At 52.0% G+C, this 19,528-nt stretch overlaps 10 protein-coding genes across 10 annotated transcripts; 5 read left to right on the forward strand and 5 right to left on the reverse strand.

Moving 5' to 3' along the window:
• Window positions 1-1,026: 1,026 nt before the first annotated feature.
• BDZ83DRAFT_729160 (Intradiol ring-cleavage dioxygenase) lies at window positions 1,027-2,091 on the forward strand (the record flags this gene model as incomplete). The annotated part of the gene is made up of 1 exon (XM_060512814.1): window positions 1,027-2,091. The coding sequence occupies one exon, from the start codon at window positions 1,027-1,029 to the stop codon at window positions 2,089-2,091; it is 1,065 nt and encodes a 354-aa protein (XP_060367178.1).
• Window positions 2,092-2,283: 192 nt separating this feature from the next.
• On the reverse strand, window positions 2,284-2,997 carry BDZ83DRAFT_718077 (acetyltransferase; the record flags this gene model as incomplete). The annotated part of the gene is made up of 2 exons (XM_060512023.1): window positions 2,284-2,540; window positions 2,607-2,997. The coding sequence occupies 2 exons, from the start codon at window positions 2,995-2,997 to the stop codon at window positions 2,284-2,286; spliced, it is 648 nt and encodes a 215-aa protein (XP_060367179.1).
• Window positions 2,998-3,378: 381 nt separating this feature from the next.
• Window positions 3,379-4,829, reverse strand: BDZ83DRAFT_614184 (NmrA-like family protein). The gene is made up of 3 exons (XM_060507815.1): window positions 4,659-4,829; window positions 4,190-4,609; window positions 3,379-4,129 (listed from the first exon to the last, which is right to left on the reverse strand). The coding sequence occupies exons 1-3, from the start codon at window positions 4,686-4,688 to the stop codon at window positions 3,683-3,685; spliced, it is 897 nt and encodes a 298-aa protein (XP_060367180.1). The 5' UTR covers window positions 4,689-4,829; the 3' UTR covers window positions 3,379-3,682.
• A 1,541-nt stretch (window positions 4,830-6,370) lies between these two features.
• BDZ83DRAFT_573177 (L-amino acid oxidase) lies at window positions 6,371-8,386 on the forward strand (the record flags this gene model as incomplete). Its single annotated transcript, XM_060504594.1, has 4 exons — window positions 6,371-6,781; window positions 6,837-7,600; window positions 7,667-7,711; window positions 7,771-8,386. The coding sequence occupies 4 exons, from the start codon at window positions 6,371-6,373 to the stop codon at window positions 8,384-8,386; spliced, it is 1,836 nt and encodes a 611-aa protein (XP_060367181.1).
• Window positions 8,387-9,113: 727 nt separating this feature from the next.
• BDZ83DRAFT_750380 (uncharacterized protein) lies at window positions 9,114-9,812 on the forward strand (the record flags this gene model as incomplete). Its single annotated transcript, XM_060513910.1, has 2 exons — window positions 9,114-9,333; window positions 9,388-9,812. The coding sequence occupies 2 exons, from the start codon at window positions 9,114-9,116 to the stop codon at window positions 9,810-9,812; spliced, it is 645 nt and encodes a 214-aa protein (XP_060367182.1).
• Window positions 9,813-9,850: 38 nt separating this feature from the next.
• Window positions 9,851-11,880, reverse strand: BDZ83DRAFT_718080 (heterokaryon incompatibility protein-domain-containing protein; the record flags this gene model as incomplete). Its single annotated transcript, XM_060512024.1, has 3 exons — window positions 9,851-9,890; window positions 11,066-11,251; window positions 11,297-11,880. The coding sequence occupies 3 exons, from the start codon at window positions 11,878-11,880 to the stop codon at window positions 9,851-9,853; spliced, it is 810 nt and encodes a 269-aa protein (XP_060367183.1).
• Window positions 11,881-12,105: 225 nt separating this feature from the next.
• On the reverse strand, window positions 12,106-13,296 carry BDZ83DRAFT_718081 (aldo/keto reductase; the record flags this gene model as incomplete). The annotated part of the gene is made up of 5 exons (XM_060512025.1): window positions 12,106-12,127; window positions 12,190-12,336; window positions 12,429-12,649; window positions 12,724-13,161; window positions 13,258-13,296. 5 exons carry the CDS (start codon window positions 13,294-13,296, stop codon window positions 12,106-12,108), a joined length of 867 nt encoding a protein of 288 aa, XP_060367184.1.
• Window positions 13,297-13,724: 428 nt separating this feature from the next.
• BDZ83DRAFT_227875 (mannose-6-phosphate receptor binding domain-containing protein) lies at window positions 13,725-15,428 on the reverse strand. The gene is made up of 3 exons (XM_060501787.1): window positions 14,779-15,428; window positions 14,185-14,719; window positions 13,725-14,130 (listed from the first exon to the last, which is right to left on the reverse strand). Exons 1-3 carry the CDS (start codon window positions 15,141-15,143, stop codon window positions 13,981-13,983), a joined length of 1,050 nt encoding a protein of 349 aa, XP_060367185.1. The 5' UTR covers window positions 15,144-15,428; the 3' UTR covers window positions 13,725-13,980.
• Window positions 15,354-15,828, forward strand: BDZ83DRAFT_227980 (uncharacterized protein). Its single transcript, XM_060501788.1, has one exon. The coding sequence runs from the start codon at window positions 15,474-15,476 to the stop codon at window positions 15,726-15,728; it is 255 nt and encodes an 84-aa protein (XP_060367186.1). The 5' UTR covers window positions 15,354-15,473; the 3' UTR covers window positions 15,729-15,828.
• Window positions 15,829-16,382: 554 nt separating this feature from the next.
• BDZ83DRAFT_573368 (ergosterol biosynthesis ERG4/ERG24 family protein) lies at window positions 16,383-17,957 on the forward strand (the record flags this gene model as incomplete). The annotated part of the gene is made up of 3 exons (XM_060504610.1): window positions 16,383-16,444; window positions 16,500-16,804; window positions 16,852-17,957. The coding sequence occupies 3 exons, from the start codon at window positions 16,383-16,385 to the stop codon at window positions 17,955-17,957; spliced, it is 1,473 nt and encodes a 490-aa protein (XP_060367187.1).
• Window positions 17,958-19,528: the final 1,571 nt, after the last annotated feature.

A 19,528-nucleotide genomic window follows, 5' to 3' on the forward strand; every position in this document is an offset into this window, starting at 1 on the left:
CATTCTTCCGCCAAAACAAACGGCGTGGCTTATTCCCGAGTTTCTCGGAATGCAGAATTGCCACATTGAAAAAGACTTTTATCAAGCAGTGCGTTGAGATTATCTACGTCTACCGGCACGGTTGACCCCTACTTCATGACTTGACCTGTCGGATGACAAGAAACAAAGATATCCAATTAGAACCACGATGAAAGCTGCCATATTCCTCAAGTCAGCCTTGGGGTTGGATGCGACGTAAGCTATCGGATGTTTGGTTCATGAGTCGTCGTGTTCATCCCATCCGCGCCTCCTTTAATGTTCTATGCGGGAGGGGCGTTTTATTCTAGAACCCGGTCAGAGAGGTCTCGCGAGGTCCGTAGAGACGTTGACATACACGCCAACACCCAGTGACAGGACGTCCGGTGGGATAATCCGGGCCAGAGCCTCGGTGTCAGTAAGAGTAGGGAGGCGGCCCGGTAGGCTGAGTCGGACGAAGCGGGTATTGTGGGCCTGTCCTCCCACCTCCCGAGCGCAACATCACCCACGTTCCGGGCAGAAAACTTGCCTTCCTCCCTCTTGAATCCCGGGGATGTACGGATAAGTCACGTAACTTTCTCATGCTAAGCTACGACCACACTCTATTCCTGGAACGTTAGGTGCAAAATCCAGTAGACCAGATGAGCCTGTTCAACCAGAACCGAGGGATTACGAATACGGATCCTGGTTCTCCATCCTACACCCACTCTATCGGGACGGCCTAGTCGAGGCGCAGAGTAGTCGTAATGGGAGCTCATGCGGAAGGGGATGCCAAATTGTGGGTAACGAGAAAATCATGTTGAACTTCAGAGTGAAGACACACGTATAAAGCAAAGCTGCAGTTACCGCAATGAAGGAGATTTTAAATCATCAGAAGCAGCAACAAGACCTCATTCAGACCTTCACTAAGACTACTTTCCAAACTTTCCCACTCACTTACATCGAAATCTCTCTCTCTTTCTCTCTCTCACCACGTCCTGGCGTTAAGTTACATGCACCGTATACGACAAGATGAAGTTTACTACTCTCACTCTTGCTGCTCTCTCTTTGGCCGCCACCGAGGTCATTGCTCACCCTGAGAAGCTGACCAAGGAGAACGCAAAGAAAGAGGCAGCTCTCGCTGGCCGTTCAACCAATAAGTGCGCTGCTGCAATTGAGAAGCGCAAAGCTGAAATCATTGCCAAGCGCTCTCAGCGCCTCTATGAGCGCCGCGTCGAGAATGGCGATATTCTTCCCAACGTCCACGGCATGTCCAAGCGCAACACTCTTCAATACACCAGCATCCAGAACAACACCTGCCTCCTGGCCCCTGAGACCATTTTTGGCCCCTATGGTGTGGACGGCGAGTTGGTCCGCCACGACCTCCGCGAAACCCAGTCAGGCATTGACTTCTACCTTGATATCGGAATCATTGATGTCGAGACCTGCGAGCCGCTCGAGGGTGCCTCGGCCTCTATCTGGGCCTGCAATGCGACTGGCTCATACGCTTCCTTCACTGGCATTGACCCCGACACCTCTGAGTTACTTGATGGCTGGAGCAAGCGATCTGATGGCACTACCGATGATGAAACTTTCCTCCGTGGCATTCAGGTCTCCGATGAGGCTGGTATGATCGAGTTTCTTACCAAGTTCCCCGGCTACTACACTTCTCGCTCTACCCACATCCACGTGGCTGTTCAAGCCAATGCCTCCGACGGTGTTGGTTTCAGCCAGAGCGCTCTTCAGCATGTTGGACAGCTCTTCTTCGAGGAGGACCTCCTTTCCCAGGTGTACGCCGTTAGCCCCTACTCCGCCCACCTCGAGACCCTGAACCGCACCACCAATGCCGAGGACTCTGTTCTATCCAGCGCTAGCGAAGACGGCTACAGCCCCTTCATCAGCGTCTCTCTTCTCGGAGACAGCGTTGAGGATGGCCTTGTTGGCTACATTACCATCGGTGTCAACTCTACCGGTGACAGCATCGCTACTACTGGCACTGATGTTAACCCTCAGGGCTGGATTCCCACTGTTTCTGTGGGGACAGAGAAGATGGCGCAGGCTACTGCTGCTGACCGTGCTGCCGGTTACACTTCCTAAGGAAACAGTAACATTCGGATTCACTGGATGTGATCATGGAGCATCGCATTGTATAAGGCGGGATAGGAACATGGTAGCATAGCATGGCGTTAAAAGATAGACGGTTGTTTGCAATAGATTTCATCTCGTTCCACATTTCTCCCTTATTTACTTCTCACTAAACAATGCTGAACTTTCAAATATGCAAGTCGTTCAGGGAAACCAGGAGTAGGGTTCTCGGATCATTCCCCAAATCATGTGAGGACGGTTCTCCCCAAACTTCGTCAAGTCAGCGCGATGTACTTCGATATCGTCAAAGCCGACTTTTTGGTAAAGAGAGTGGCCAGCTTCCGTTGCCTCAAGATATATCGGAACCTCTAACCGGAGTGATTCCTGTATTCCGAAGGCGAGGAGATGTTGCCCCACGCCGCGATGTTGATACTGGGGTTCTGTCACTAAAATATGAAGGTCTGCCATCACTTAGCGTTAGGGGAGCTAGTACTCTTCAGACTTGAAGATCTAAGAGGACAACTCACAAACGCACGGCTTGTAGGCCATTAGACGGTCTCTCATTAATCCCACACCTCCAAACACCAAGCTGCAAGCCTCCTCATTACAACTTTTGCCCCAAGAATGCAGCTTTCCCGAGCTCAAAGGCATGCCATGTTCGTAGACATGCCATTTGGCAAACCCAACGATTGCGCAATCACCTCTTCGCTCCGTGTCTACTGCCACGAACATCCGAACGGTCGGGTCGTCTCGAAGCTGCCTGATCAAGTCGGTTGTACGAAGCCCTAAGAACCCATCTTTCGGGACGTGACCGGGGAACATAATTTTAGTGAAAGGGCTTTTGCCAAAAGCTACGTGCCCGACCTCTGCACACCGCCTTAGATCGCTCTCGAGTGCAGTCCGAATCTCGATAGGCATGTTCGCAAGATGTTGTCGGTGATGGAATAGGGCTAGGCAAGTTTACGAGTTCATCAGTGCAAGTAGGATATTGAGGGACTAAAGCACCATCGCCCACAACCATGACGTTGAAGAATTTGCGGAGCAAGCGAACTTAATGATGCACGCAAGCACACCGCTTGTGGGCGCACGGCAAAGTTGAGAAATCATAAGTATGTGCAAGCTTCTTGACAGAGTTTAGACGGAGCCTGGGATGGGCGATTCCCGAAAAGGAAGTGCCGTTTGGCCAGCGAACGATTGGAGTGGCGACGGCATAGCTCGACTTGATTGAGTTTATCTGCGGCTTCGGCTGCATTGCCATCAGACGAAAGGACATTGGGAATCGCATGTGGAACGTATGGGCGGTCTCAGACTTTGCTCATTTACGTCGGTTGAACTCTCCTCAGCGTCTCAGGCTGTTCTAGGTTCTTATAGTACCTAATTACTATCATTCTCCTTCCGTCGGATGTTGAACATTAGTTCCTACGGCGACGCGGCGACGCGGCGCCCGAAATATCACCGCCCCTTTTGTCTTTACCACCAAGATAATCATGCCTCACAGAGTCAATGTTCAAGCTTCCGCAACAGGCGAGCGAGACAAGTATACTTGATAGGGACATAGCCTCTATTGTTTTAATATCTGCTTAATTTCGTTATTCATAAATCTTTACTTCCATGCGGCCAGAGCCTTCTTGGTCTCAGCCTTGAGGTCTTCCTCCTGCAGACCCAACAACTTAATCGCCGCATTGTCCTTGGTGGCATTGTCGTTGCCATCAGCAAAGCTGTACTGCTGCAGCAAGTCGATAAAGGCGCTGAAGTCACCCTTGGACAGCTTCTCGTCCGCGATCTTCTCCAGGTCGGCGGTCTTGACGTTGCTGACGGTGAAAGTAGAGCCAGTCAACTCCTCAACAACCTTGAGCAACTCGCGTTGAGTAGTGGTGAAGGAAGCAACGTCAATGTACTTGTTGGCGGTCGCCTCGGTGTTCTTGAGCACGCCAGCAACGGACTTTCCGATAAAAGGAAGAGATGATGGTGAAACAGGTTCATTTCCAGAGTCAAAGATTCTGATAGCCTTGTTCTTGACATCGAAGCCCAGAAGGCCTCCACTGAAGTCCTATGTTCGGTCAGCACGCTGTTGACATGTAAGAATGGGAGAAAGCGATTGTTGGCTTACCCAATCGAAGAAGGGTCCAGTAGAAATACCAGTCCACGTGAACGAGCTGTTCTTCTCAGAAAGCTCGATCAAATAGTCAACAAACTCAATCTTAGGGGTCAAGATGCCGCCAATCTTAGTGCCGCGAGCCTTGCGGGTGTTGATTCCAAATTCTGATGGAATGAAGCGCTTCACTTGAGCGGCAACAGCAGCGTCGGCGAGGGTCTTTTGACTCCCGAATCCAGCATTTCCAACGACTGAGACCACAGCGTCTTGGCCCTTGAAAACTTCTGTGACAGCTTCGACTGAGGAAAGGTCGATCTTCTTCACAGTGGCCTCAGCGGAGAATGTTGCGCTGGACTCCTTTCTCGAGACTGCTGTGACTTCAAAACCGGCGTCAATGAGGCCACGGACGATGCTGGGGCCAAGGTTTCCGGAACCCTACCGGAATTAGTGTCGGAACGTTAAGTGACATTATATGTGAACTTACTCCGACAACAGCGACCTTAGTGACAGACATGTTGACTCTTGAATTTGGTTGAGGATTGTGTTGGAGTTGAAGGATTGGAAAGTTGAAAATTGTTTATGAGTTTTTACCTTGTTAGCTGTGAGTGACTTGATATCTGCCTTGTTGCTTGGAGGTTGGGTGCAACCTGCTTATATGCTTTGCTGGTGGACAGCTGTCTCCAAGCTTCACCCCGCCTCCACCGAGCTATCGCGCAATAACCGGAGATCTCGCACGATTGTGTATGCATCACGCAAGATCCACCACGGTTTCGCACTCAGTATTATCAATCAGCGTCTCTGCCGTCTGGAGTAACGGCTCCTCCCGGCGAGCGGGCATTGCTAAGGCGCCGACCTGACCCCTCTATGCCCCGGCGCCCCCACCGCCTCTTCTCGGCAACAAAGTGCTTCCGGACTCATTTTGCTTCCGAATGACAGTGGTGGCTTTGTGTGCAATACTAACAAAGAAGGTTCCGGCTGCTGAGTGATGAGGCGATCCATTTAGACTCGGCACTGTACCCTCCTCTCGGCAGCTAAATGTCTTGGGTTTGCCGCTAAGTTCATCAGGCAATAGTAGCATGGTATTTCAAAGGCGCACGCATGGGTCGGGACAGATACGGACACGGATATTTTGATTGGCAAGTGAACAAGTCGCTTGACCGATCCCACACAGGAACAACCTATGCTGTCTCTTTTTGGACACATATGCAAAATACGATTGAGAGCTTCTAGGAGATACGATATGTATCCGTAACGAGTCTATATTACACATCAGAGAACAGCGAGCTACACTGAAAGTAGTCTGGGTACCTACACGACCTGTGCACAATCCATATAGCGACGGGATCCCACCGGTCTCTTCATTTAGCCCTTATATCCGAAAATGATTATAAAGCCACCTGGCGCAAAAGCAGTGTTTTGATTTCCTATTCTTAAGCCAAAGAATAAAAAATCCACTGAAGACGAAAACAGAGGACTTTCTCGTCGAAGGGAGCATTTCTTACTATTTGAGACATCGTTCAATATTGGAGTTCAACGTTAGTCGGTTCTGTTGTCTGAGAAACAAGGGGCGTTTTTTTGTTCACCGAGTACTAATACCCATGCAGACTGATTTCGAAGGTTATTCCTCCTTCACGCTTCATATTCCACCTACCCGGATCAAAACTGCGCTGCTATACCCTTTCTGACTCTCCACCTGAAGGGAGGAGATTTGATGTGGCTGCTGAAAGATATGTGATACTCAGCCCTCTCAGCTTAACTGCTCAGAGGTATGCTAGGAAATGAAGCCCATGCCGTGCGCCTCCAGCAGCTCGGAAGAATGGCGCGTTTGCGGAGACCGTCCTGGGCCTGAGCCGCATTCCAGAGCAGAGGGGTCCAAACCACGTGTCGAGATTTAGGAGCAGGAAAGAGGAATGAGAACTGGAACTCAGCAAGACCTAAGTCTAAAGATATGCAAGCCCCAAATGGCCCAAGACTCTGGGGAGCGAAGTGGGCATTCTGTAGACATGGCCGAAATGCTGGTCCATGTTATTCAAGTGTAAACAATGCAACCAAGATGTCGATCAACGACCATCGCTATAAATGGAGATGTTGATCCCGCCATCAATGTCGTTGCCACTTGTGTCACCAAGCAAGGCAGAGGCCAGATCCACACTTGTCAGCCGCGCTGGCTATCACACAGTCTTTACCGCCGGGAGAATGTCGCTCTTTAGCACACGTACGCTCGTTACCGCCCTTTTGTTGGCACAGTCATTCGCTTTACCTGCCCCGGAATCCGAGCCAGTCCAGCTCGAAGAAAGGAATATTTGCAACGATGGCGAGCTTGCCGCCAAGAATCCGCGCGCAGCTTTCTTCCGCAAGGTTGTGGACGAGTCTAACTACAGCAACCATAGTAGAGTACCGACGCCGAAGGATGTCCCCCTGAAGGTCGGCATCATTGGCGGTGGAGCTGCTGGACTGTACGCTGCAATTCTTCTTGACTCTCTCGGAATTGACTACGATATTCACGAGGTTTCCGGACGCATTGGCGGGAGAATCTACACCTACCATTTCGATCAAGAGGCTTGGGATAAGTCAACTCCTGCAGACCCTGCCTATTATGACTACTACGTGGGTTGTTGTCGCAATACAACGCACCATTGCCTAGCTGACACGAGCACTCCAGGACGTCGGCGCCATGCGCTTCCCTCCGATGCCTTACATGAGCCGCATCATTGGGAACGACTCATGGAGTCTCATTCCCTACATCAACGCGAGGGTATCCGAACGCGACCAGGTTGTCAAGAAACATTACATATTCAGGACGGACAACACTTTCAGACGATTCAATGGCATCACCTCTCTTCTCCAAGACCCAAATTCTGCCTCCCCTGCTAAGTACGACGTTCCGGTCTTCAACTCGACCTTTAACACGCAGTCTGCGTACAATGTGTGGAAGGCTCAAGTCAGCACCATGACGACAGCGCTTTCAGCCAACTTTGACACAGGTTTCAACCTCCTCATGAAGTATGATTCCATGACGGTCCGGGAGTTCCTCTTGGACCAGGGCTTTACCAACACCGAGATCGACTGGATGGAGACAATCAACGATGCCACAGGTCACTACGACATGTACTCCATGTCTCAAGCCGTCCTAGAGCAGTGGATCTTTGACAGTGCAGACGTTGACAACTGGTCGCTGATCAACGGCGGCATGGACATGTTGACCAAGGGCATGAATCTGATTGTGAAGAACAAGCCCGTTCTGCACAATAGGGTCTCCGACATCAAGAAGAATGCCAATGGCTCCTTGAAGATCGTCGTCAACGGCACTAAGGAGTACGACTACGCCCATGTCATCTCGACTGTTCCGTTGGGTGCCCTCCAGGCTATCAACATGACCGAGCTAGACCTGAACTATTTCGAAAACCATGCCATCCGTTCTCTCAAGTAAGTCCACTTACCTGCCTACAGCCAGATTGCTTCGAAACCCATGTGGCTAACTCTGTACTTCAGCTACGATCCTTCAACAAAGATTGGGTTCAAGTTCAAGACTCGCTGGTAAGATGATTTCAGCCTTAGCATCAAACTCGGAGTTTCGACTAATGTGCCAATTACAGGTGGGAAAACCTCGCAACCGGCCCTTTCAAGGGTGGCCAATCCTTCACCGACCTTCCCATCCGCCGCTGTGTCTACCCCTCCTACGGCATCGATGTCCCAGGTGCCCCTGGAACCATGATCGCCAGCTACGTCTGGGGCCAGGACGCCTCCAGACTAGGCTCATACATGAACCCGCACAACGAAAAGCAGCAGGCGCCTTACCAACCAGAAAGCATCGACGTCATGGTTGACTTGACCCTGAGGAACCTGGCAGAGCTCAATGGCGTATCCCACGAGTTTCTCCTATCGCAATTTGAGGGATACCACGCCTACGATTGGTACGGATCTGCCTACTCCAACGGCGCCTTTGCCATCTTCGGCCCGGGTCAGTTCAGCAGCACGCTTCCGTGGTTGATGAGGCCCTCTGCCGATGGTCACATGCACTTCGCGGGCGAGGCGCTGAGTTCGGGACATGCTTGGATCATTGGTGCCGTCAACAGCGCCTGGAGAACTGTGTTTGAGATTCTTTGCACTGAAGGTTTGGAGGACAAGAAGAAGCAATTCATTGAGCAGTGGGGCGTCATTGATGAGGTTGACATGGGCTGGTATGATTGGTCTCCAGAGGGTTTTCCTTGAGTGCGATAGGTTTTAGGCGCCGGGTTGCGGGGTGCACGATGCAACAACAAAGACAGTTGAAGGCTGCGCGCATCTGTCGTCAGCCAAGTATCCGTATTTCATTATCTACTTTTGCACATTACCAGAATCAACCAAATAAACGTAATGTTAATTCTATAGCCACGAAAACAACCACAAATTAAGTTGTATCGTACTGAAATCCATATTCACCAATTGCGAGAATTGGTTCGGTTTACAGACTTCGTATAATTACCGGGATGTTGCCCTTAATGCCCGAAGCTATACCAAAATAATGGGCGCCTACAAGTTCCTGGGTACTACACGGACCAATCTCAGGGCCGCTCGCAGGAGCCGTCATTATGAGCCATCTCGACTCATCCACACGTCCTAATCTAGCTGACCGGTTCCCCACCCAACCAACTCCCTTTCTGATTTGAATCTCTCCAGTTACTTGTTTCAACGTGCCGTCGTCTAACAACACCGTACAGGGAGACTTGACTTCCCTTGATTGTCTCCAGACGGAAGTCAACCCAATCTTTTGTCAAAGTACTTCTGCCTCTCATTCAAAGAGAGGCCTCATAATCTGACTCCATGGCAACACTACAATCATCCGCATTTCCTACATGCAGCTGGACTCGACCAGTATTCTACAGAGAACAACAACCAAAGGAGCCGGAACCACCTTGGCGAGCTTACCTGGTGGGATTCTTCACAGGCGTTGAGCCCCATGTTTGGGTGGCAGGGCATCACGACGGACTCAGGAGATGGATCCCAGCTTCCAGACTATCAGATCCCTCTCGATCCACAACTTGAATCCGAAGAGTTGCCTCAAACGAGTAGCCAGAATGAGAGCATCGCTGCGCTGGAGGCGTTGGACACAGGTCGGGAAGATGTCTTTCTGGGTTTGCTTGGTAGCATCGAGCCTTCTCGATCACCAGGGCCGCATGGTACGTTCAAGTGGTGTTGATTCACCTGGCCATCGTCCTACTAATTTATCTCAGACTATCGACCATCTCAAACGGCCTCTCATAGAAGCCCTCGGCAAAACATTCCAATCACCTCGGATAACCCCGAGTCCATCTTCTCCTCGACCATTCCTTCAAGGAGCACCACTTCCGATCTTCTGCCCACTCAGCCCCCAGCCCGTACAACTCAGCGCCGCGATCACTTCGCATCTGGCGCCAAACGCAAAGCCAACGGATCCCCAACGACTGATCTTGATTCTATTGATGAAGATAACGCCAATGCCATCAAAAGACAACGCAATACCGTCGCAGCTCGAAGATATCGTCAAAAAGGCCGAGATCGCATAGCGGAGCTAGAATCTGCTCTCAAAGGTGTTGAGGAGGAGCGCGACAAACTGAAGCTGCAGCTCGCGAGGAAGGAGGCCGAGGTTGATGCTTTGAGAGAAATAATGAAGAAATAGGGAGCTAGTTGTCTTCCACAGGGAGATCGTATCATGTATCAGTATGAAACCTTCGTTCGTGGATCATCTCGTTGCGGACTGACATGAGAAATGTGCATCGCCCCCAAAGTGTCTAATAATGTTCCATCTGATGTATTACTCCAGCCTCAGTTTGGATCAAAATGAGCGCACATAGTGATTCAGACCTGGAACGGTTGTTCAGGCTGACTCTCTAGATGTATCATCACATCAACAAAGCTATGATTCTCCTTGTTGTCCCAATGCACCACCGCCCCAACGATACCCCACGGGAATTGGCGGATCGAGCTTTGTTCGAGAGACACAACTCCGTCAGTATAAGACAATAAAGAATGAAACCCGATGGACGAGTCGGTGCTTGAGGGTGCTAGCGTGACTTTACAGCGCCACCTTTGATTAGGTGAATCTGCCCATGGATTATATCCATACAAGACTGCGAACTGTAACACCCGCCGATATCCTCTCAATTCTCTTAATTCGACCACGAAAGCCCAGATTGGATCGCACATAAGCGCGGCCACTCTTCCGAATTCCCGCAGCTCCGTCTGGAAGGCATATGTGTCCCCTTTCATCCTCATTTTCAGACTAGGGTATGTAGCAAGGACGGTCGTAGATACAGTCTCGTTCCGCCTGTCAAACCGCAACTGGGAATATTCGGCATTGGGGCTCCATGACTCTCCTGGGGATGGGACATAGTACTCTGGAGTTGTGCGGAGGTAGAACGTTGTTGATTGAAACGTATTTATCCTCGAGATGGGGACCAAATAGAGTCGATTTGTATTGCGCCGAAAAGCTCTGGTCGCCTGTCCATATAAGTCTCTTCGTTTGACAGCTTGACACAGAGGTAGTATATGCCTTTTGGTAAATGAATGTTCAAAGTAGTCCACGCGAGCCTGGTATCTGGATGTGGGTTCAGTACCCTGGTCGTGAACATGGTAATTAAGATACCACGCGGAGATAATGTAGGCGGCGAGAAATCAGGCTGAAGTTGTGGATGATTAATATCGCGATAGTCGCCTGCAAAGTAAGGCTTGATGCACCTAACCATCATCTCTTTATCTAGCTTGATCAAGCGTGGACCAGGTGGTTGTTGTACACTGATTCCCTTCATGTCCTGGTCAAAGTCTCTTTCAATTGCGGCTTTCGGAACGCAAGTCGTATCTAATCTCATAGTACCGAAGTCTCTTGGATGTGACGCGAGAGCCGAGGAGCGTGTTTCGTGTGGCTGGGGTGACGCATCGTACGACATCCAGGCGATCAGGCTGTAATCTTCAATGGTTCTGATGATTTCTTCTTGGAGACGGCGGAACGCCCGGTCGCCCTCTCCATACAGAAGCGGCATATTGATCTCAAAGATGCCTAACAGGCAATAAGCCGCGTCTTCAACGCGAGTTGTCTCTCGGTTGGCAGCCCATCGCATTCTACTCCAAACAGAAAACATTGACAGCCTTTAAGCTCCGTTGGACTCGAGAACCACTTTGTCGATCATGGTATGTTTGTGAATGATGCCCGAAAGATCACTCCTCGTCCCAAGAAAGGACCAGTCTGTAGCGTGAAACTCGACTCCTTGCGGTGCAATAAGCTCTTGGAGAGTCCAACCTCGAGTGAACCATCGGCTTCCGAGGAAGGTGTTCTGATCCTTTTCGATGGGCATGATATGATTCGAGTCCAGATCAAGGGCGAAATCCTGAAAGCCAATGAACGAAGCGTATCTCAAGGGAGGCACGTCTTCAAGGTAGGCGTAGCAGATCTCAGCTTCCCTGTACCAACGGAACATGGAGTTGATGGCCTCGGATAGCTCAGAGCTCGAAGACTTGTCAATACAGCATGTGTCGATCCAGATCCAGTCAAAGCCATCGCCCAGAGCGAGCGCACAGGCGCCCCTGATCTTTTTCCATCCAGCTTTGACACTAGAAGGAGCCTCGTCCTTTGCTTCTGTATCCTGGAGAACAATTTCCTCCGAGCCCCAGGTATGGGAAAGAATCGCATACTTGGGTCTTTCGCTGACAAACTCTGTCACCTTGAGCGTCGTGGTGTTTAAGAGTCGCATGTTGATGGTGTCAAGGTTCCATTAGGGATGGCGTGGGAGAAAGCAAGAAAAATGAGGGAATTCGTCCAGATTTCTAGGCAGCTTGCAGCCACGTGATGCATTCATCCACTTCAGCTGAGGCTGAGTTATCTGCATGTCGCAGACGGTTGATTGGTCACAGTCAAACAGGTAGCATGAAATCATGATTTGGGAGTTTTTCTATTTCAATTTTCTGATAGACCTTACTTAAGGAGCTTCAGTCGGGTCCCTATCGCCTTTTGTTAGCCTCGCTTTCATACACACTTTTCATCAAGTCATTCGACAACATACCAATCAGTCACCAAGTGCTCATCGAGCGCGTCCAATGCAGCCAGATCTTCCTGGGAGATTTCATACTCGGCCACGTTCGCGTTCTCAATGAGACGCTCCTGGCGCACACTCTTGGGAAGAGTGATCATGCCACGGTCCAAAGACCAGCTAGAGGAACCATAGTCAGCTGCTGAGATCCCACTAAGAAGCCTCTGAAGGCTAAACCTGCATGGAGGTTGGGATCAAGGGCGATTGCTCACCGAACAAACAGCTGGGCAGGAGTGCAGCCATACTGCTTTGCCAGGTCCAGGATCTTGGGGTGCTTCATGCGCATGCCGCGGGCTAGTGGCGCGTAGGCCTCGATGGCAATGTTGTGCTTGGCGCAGGTCTCTCTGATGCGAGTCTGCGTGTTGAAGGGGTGAACCTCGATCTGATTGATGACGGGGGCGATGCGAGGCTTCGAGGCCATCAGCTCTTCAATCTGTGAATCTTGTCAGCGTCTCTTGGGTTCCAGGAACGCCCCAGCAGAACTCTCGAAAGTCTGAGCAAACTCACATGAGCAGCACCGTAATTGCTAACGCCACCCATCTTCACCTCCCCAGCATCAATCGCATCCTCAATCGCCTTCCAACTCGTCAACCGAGCCTCCTTGCCACCATACGGACTATGCAGCAAAAACAAATCAATGTACCCCAGCCCGGCAACCTCAACAGACTCCTTGATCGACTTGCGAACGGCGTCGTACGAGGTACTGCTGCTCGCCAGCTTGCTCGTGTAAAAAATGTCCTCGCGCTTCAAACCCTGCGTGTTTTGAGGGCTGGCAAGGAAATCGGCAATTGCTTTACCTGATTCCGCTTCGTTGTTGTACATTTGCGCGCAGTCGAAACCGCGGTAGCCGGCGGTCAGGGCCCATGGGATAGATTTTGTGGCTTCGCGGCCGGACATGCAGTAAAGACCCAGCTGAATCTGGGGGATAGACTTGCCATTTGCGAGCTTTGGTGTCTGTTAGCTGGTGTGCCCGGAGTGACGTGGCCTTGGATGATATGGATGGTATCATGGTAGCATTCGGGGTGAGAGGTGAGAACTCACGGTGAGGCGCGTGGCCAGAGTGTACTTGTTGGATGCCATTGTGATTGCTTTGGTCTCACTTCTGATATCGTGGGATTCAGCTTTGGAGAGAACAAAGTGAGAAGGAATCCAGGATTCACTCGGAGTTGAGGGTCGTAACAGTGTCGCCCGACGTTGCGGGCTGTACCCGCCGTGACATCACGCTGGAAAGAGGGGCGGTAGCGGGGCATCATCCCGCCCCGGTTTCGGTCTCCGAACGAACGTCGTGAAATCTCCGGGAGCCAAACTTCAACTCGGACCTGAACGCAGACGCATCTCGGGAGCACACTGCACCACCATTGGCTCAATAAACATATTTCTGCGCCATTTTCCTGTCAAGCTCGCCCTATATCCGAGAGAATCGTACGAGTAAGGTAGCATCATCGCCAGACAGGGCTTTTACACCATACCCGCCCCCGTGGTTTTCAATACATCCGGACGTGATTCCGGGGCACCAAATCGAGCGCCGCCAAGTGTAGCCAGCACTGCGTGACACAAAAGAAAATCGAGCAGACAGCACCCTACTTGCGCGAACATCATGAATCGTCTATGCAGTCTTCACACGGGGTATCTAGGGTGGTTGCCTGCGACTCACTTACATCCCCTGAAAAGAATCCCGCAGCTCCAACACGCAATCGCAATCTGTGTAAATCAAGGGAAAGTTGATGCTCAAATGCTTATGATACAACCCCACGCCTAGCGACCTCAATCGTCCCACTCCTCATCCAGCTGGTCTATCAGTCGGTTCTCATCCTCACGGTTGCGGCCTCTGCTCGGCGACCCGGACAGATGGCTGTATCCGCGTCTCCCAGGAAGCAGCTGTGCACAAGAAGAGGTCGCGATAATGAACATGTCCTGCAAATCATGTCAGAATCGATTCTGAGAGAAAGAGTCGCGAATACTACGTACACTGACAAAGCCCCAAATACCAGCCCAGAGGCTGTAGTTGGGAAGCTGTCGCCAACCGCGCGCATGCGCGACAGTCCTTTGGTAGAACACGCCGCCTCCGAAGTAGACGAGGACAGCAATGACAAAGATGATGGCAAACACACTGCCGGGGCCAACACTGCCGGGCTGATGCGGTTCGGCTCTGGGGCACGCATGCTGGGAACGGGCCTCGAAGAAGTACGCGCAGTCATCGGGGTCTGAGCCCACGAAGGAGATATGCGCCGCTCCACCAACCTGCTCGGTATCGCAGTGGAAGGAGATGGTGGCAGACTTGCGGCGTGTGGTCGAGTCTGAGTCGTCCTTGTCGGCAGTGACCTTATTTTGGGTGTTGCCAAAGGCGCTCAAAGCCGTGGATTCCTCCTCATCGGCGTACTTATTGTAGGAAGCCCCGTCGTGGGCCTTGGATCGTTTCGATTTTGTCTTTCCACATGGGGAACCGTTCTTGTATTGCAGGACGAGTATGCGCCCGCGGGTCTGAATGTCCATGGATGATGACCTGAAAATTGATGTGATTAGTATTTGCGCTTCCGGTGAGGGGGTTCGTGGGATACATACCCAATGGAGTACACCTCATTCTTGTATTCATAGAACGCGCTAACATTCTTGGATTCGCTCTTTGTCAGACCTTCTACGTCGTCAAGTGCCTCAATGACTGGCGCGCAAATGTTCAAGGTGAAGTTGCGACCATAGTCCCATCCTCTGGCATGATAATCGTTCGTGACGCCTGACTTTGACGACTTGCCCTCCTCCGGCTTGACGGCGATATCCGGCCGCAAGTCGTAGAAAGCCCCGCTGCCGCTCTTGGATGCCGCCGTACATGCTGGTGCACTCGTTGTCGTTGAAGACGTCGCGGCATCGGCGGCGCGAGCTGTCGCAGCTGCGAGAAGGAGAAAAAGTGTCGAGGAATGTGGGAAATGCATGGTTCTGTCTCTGTTTCGGTGCAATGCCGTTAAGGATGAGTTGGAATGAAGAATCGTTAACGTCGGCGCCTCTGGGGACGCGGGGGTGACGTGGGCGCGAGAAGACCCCTACGACGTCAATTGAAGTCGGTCGGTCGCTGAGAACCCGGAATAGAAGCGAGTGGTGTATCGATTCTGCTATGCAACGAGAAGTAGCGATGACGACACGTGGACACACTTCCGTTGGGGAAGGATGAGAATTATCGAGGTGCGCAGAGTAAGGTAGAATGAGTTGCCTGGCCACGAAAGCCACCTTGGTCACTTCAATTCGTCAGCCTTCATCTGCAGGGAATGACGGGAGTGACCGGGGAGTGGGCATTGATTGGTGGATGGGCGCTCCTTGCAGCATTCGCCGGAGGTAGAACGCCGCCAGGCTGCAGTGGCCGGAGAGGTACCCACCCCATCTCCAGATCACGTGCGCATCCTTATTGCACCTGCCGCCATGGAGCACAGTCAGTCATTGTACCGATCTTAGTCAGCGTATCAGATAAAAGCGGTCCTTCGATTGCCGACAACCTGCCCGCAACAGGACCCGCCCGTTTCTGATACGTCCAGCTGGACCAGTGTCACGAATGTTCCTTGCAGGTGTAAGACGGGAGGGATTCCTCTCAACGATTTACACCACCACCAATAAATAAAACTCGTGTTGCCCGAAAGGGGCAGTGTAGATGCACACGCAATGGAAGCTTTTTCCACTCCTAACTTTCGGACCGCGTAGCTTTGATATCGTCCGATGCTTGGGAACGTCCCGCCGGGTGCCGCCTGGCTCGGTGGAACCATTCCTCCGGGGAAGCTACGACGGGACGGGACTGGCGGTCCACCGAACAGCCCAAACCGTTTCGTAGCCCCACCCTTCGTCTGGCCCAATGAGACGACTCAACTTTTTCTTAGCGTCATCGAATTGAGCTCCATGAGGTCACCCGGAACACCTGAGCTCCGGCGCAAAGAGTCCTTCACAGCCCACCTGGCGATCAACAGAATCCGGGGTCGATACTGAGCCCTTGAGCTGCTGTCACTGTCGCATTCGTATTTCCACGTTGGGCTGGTGGGGCGTACAAATATTTACATTCTCCTCTTCATCTACGAAAACCTTTTCGCCAATAACCTCAAACCAGACACGCGAAGCTCAACACAGGCTTGTTCTCCTTTTCCATCCCATCACCCAGACTCAACAGCACTTGCTTTGGGGAAACGGCCAACATGACGTCCAAAGCTGAGAAGGACGCGGTCCAAAAGCCCCATGGCTATGAGTTCGGAGGACCGTGAGTAGTTCAGAATCTTGTTGTCTGAATACCTAGCTCACCCGTAGCAACACAGCGTCGGCGCCTTCGGCATCTCTTTCGGTCTCCCGATCCTCGTCTACCTCTTCACCTTTAGCTGCAATGACGTGTCCGGCTGCCCTGCTCCTTCCCTTCTGAGCCCCTCGACCCTGAAGCTCGACCAGCTCAAGCGTGAAGTCGGATGGCCCGAGGAGGGCGTCTGGGGTCTCGCAGATAACAAGGTCACTGCTGCCGTTGTGGGATACTACCTCTTCAACGCGCTCCTCTACCGTATCCTTCCCGCGACCGAGGTTGATGGCGTCGAGCTCACCTCTGGTGGCCGCCTCAAGTACAGATGCAACTGTAAGCTATCTGAACGCAAAGAAACGGGTCTTCACTAACAGATGCAGCCTTCGCTTCCAGCATGTTTATCTTGACCGTCTGCCTCGCCGGTACCATCGCCCAGGGCGCCGAGTTCCCTCTCTGGACCTTCATCACCGACAACTACATCCAAGTCGTTACCGCCAACATGCTCATTGCCTACGGTATTGCGACGTTCGTGTACGTGCGAAGCTTCAGCGTCAAGCAGGGCAACAAGGAGCTCCGCGAGTTGGCTGCGGGTGGACACTCTGGCAACCTCATCTACGACTGGTACATTGGGCGTGAGCTCAACCCCCGTGTTACCATCCCTCTTCTGGGCGAAATCGACATCAAGGAGTGGCTGGAAATTCGACCGGGTCTGCTGGGTTGGTCTCTGATGAACTTTGCATGGATGGCCAGACAGCACCGCACCTACGGCTTCGTCACGAACAGCAGCATCTTCGTCTCTGCCGTCCAGCTTGCGTACGTCATTGACTGCTGGTGGAACGAGCCCGCGATCCTGACCACTATTGACATCACTACGGACGGTTTCGGCTTCATGCTCTCCTTTGGCGACCTTGTCTGGGTTCCGTTTGTGTATTCCCTGCAGACGCGTTACCTGGCCGTGTACCCCGTCTCGATGAGCCCCTTGGGCATGGCTGGTATCGTCGGGCTCATCGGCGTTGCCTTCTCCATCTTCCGTCTGTCCAACAGCCAGAAGAATGCGTTCCGTAGCAACCCTGACGACCCAAGTGTCGCTCACCTCAAGTACATCGAGACCAAGACCGGAAGCCGCCTCCTTGTGTCGGGTTGGTGGGGAGTCGCTCGCCACATCAACTACCTTGGTGACTGGCTCCAGGCCTGGCCGTACTGCTTGCCCACGGGCATGGCTGGATACACAATCGTCTCGGCGGGCACCGGATATGCCCAAGCCGGACTCGAGGGAGCCTTTAAGATGGCCGATGGTCGCGAGGTTATCCAGGGCGCGGCTCGTGGTATGGCAACTCCCATCACGTACTTTTATATTGTTTACTTTGCCGTCTTGTTGATCCACCGTGACCGCCGCGACGATGAGAAGTGCTCTCGCAAGTACGGCGAGGACTGGGAGAAGTACAAGAAGATCGTGCGGTGGAGGATTCTTCCTGGTATCTACTGAGAGTTCGAGAGACATCAGAAGACGGCTGCGGAAAGCAGGCCCGGAGAAGCACAAGAATGGGTAGCCCTTCGGCCCGTTTGTCAAGTCGTGGAGCTGGTGGATATCATGGATCACCCGGATCATGGGCTTACCTGGAGCTTTTGCTAGCTTGGTAGTCCGCTCTGGCTCGCCCGGCTAAGGGGTGTTGGGCAAACGGTTGCGCGTGTGGCGTTCATGGCTGGGATCTTCAGAGGTGCCATCTTCTGAAGCCAAGGCGAAGGAATTCGGGTGTGCTAAGTGACTTTTAATCGGGCGTAATTGCGGAACTAGATAGGCAATCTAGTCATCATAAGCTTCTTTTGCCTTTTGCTGCTTAATTCTCGCCGAATCCCCGCTATGCACATTATGAGTTCGCTGTCCAATGGCAGGCACGCCGACTATTTTGAGAGACAGACTGGACACAGATGAAGCGTCGAATTAGACTGTCTTCCGCCTGCTCGGGTACGAGGGAACGTTACGTGTCTCACTGCGAGCTGCGAGCTGCACGGGTACGTCAGATCGGAACTCCGACTCTGATGATGATTGATCATGAGGGCAGGGCATGCAAACTTTGCGTTCTCTTTGCAAGCTCCCATGGCGAGAGCCGAAGTTGGCCGATGTGTACAGCGATGAAGCTTCTCCAATAAAGTAGTAAACGGGCCGAAAGCACTCGAAGACCCCGCTCCTTGGCACATGGTCGTTTTGACTGTGAACATTCGATGCGCACAGTAGCGAGTACATTCAAGCTTGATTCACGATGGGTATGACAGTACCCGGTATTCCGCGGGGACGATGGATGGAGTCTGGAGCTGGGGGGACTCGAGAAGAGGCTTTGGGTGATGAGGGGTAGCAGAGGACCAAGTGGATTGGCTGGGTTCGAAATGCGGGGGAGATGAGGGGGGAGACAAACTGGAGATTGAAGATGGAGAAGAAAAGTGTGGGTGGGCGAGGAAGAGCAGAGAGGCGGGGGATGCGTTACTATGACAGCATACAATGTACCTTCCTAAGGTGTACGGTGTAGACTGTAAAGGTTGGTTGGTTTGGCGTGGCGTCGTGTAAGTCGCCGTATTGGATGTTGGACGAGCTGGATTTCTCATCAGTGCTCAGTGCGAGGAAAAGAGAGAGATTATGGTTTTCATGCAACGGCGAGAGAATTGGGATGACGGGAAAAGTACAAGTTTAAGCATATATGGGGCATTCGGTTTAACATCCGTAGATGAGACGGATGCTCCGTACAAAGTAGGTACTTGCAAAAGTGCGTCTGCGCCTCCGTCCCCTCTAAAAAGTGCAAATGATTCAGGCACCAGCATGTTTTTGAGTTTATGTCTTGGAGCCTCCATCCCGGGACGTTGCATTTTCCTTATTTACTGTGTAAAAAATTTGTTTATTGCACTCTCTGTCAATACTTAGATAAGACGGAATGACAAAGACGCGTGCCAAGCGAATGAAATGCCGAGCGTGGTGTGGAGAGCGTTTATTCCGATCTGCAGCCCAAGGCACTCAAAATCCTGCTCATCATGCGCATACCATTTCCATTAAGTACCGACTGAGAG

The sequence above is a fragment of the Colletotrichum acutatum genome, assembly GCF_030867785.1.
Source record: "Colletotrichum acutatum strain CBS 112980 chromosome Unknown BDZ83scaffold_27, whole genome shotgun sequence".
NCBI classification, from domain to species: domain Eukaryota; kingdom Fungi; phylum Ascomycota; class Sordariomycetes; order Glomerellales; family Glomerellaceae; genus Colletotrichum; species Colletotrichum acutatum.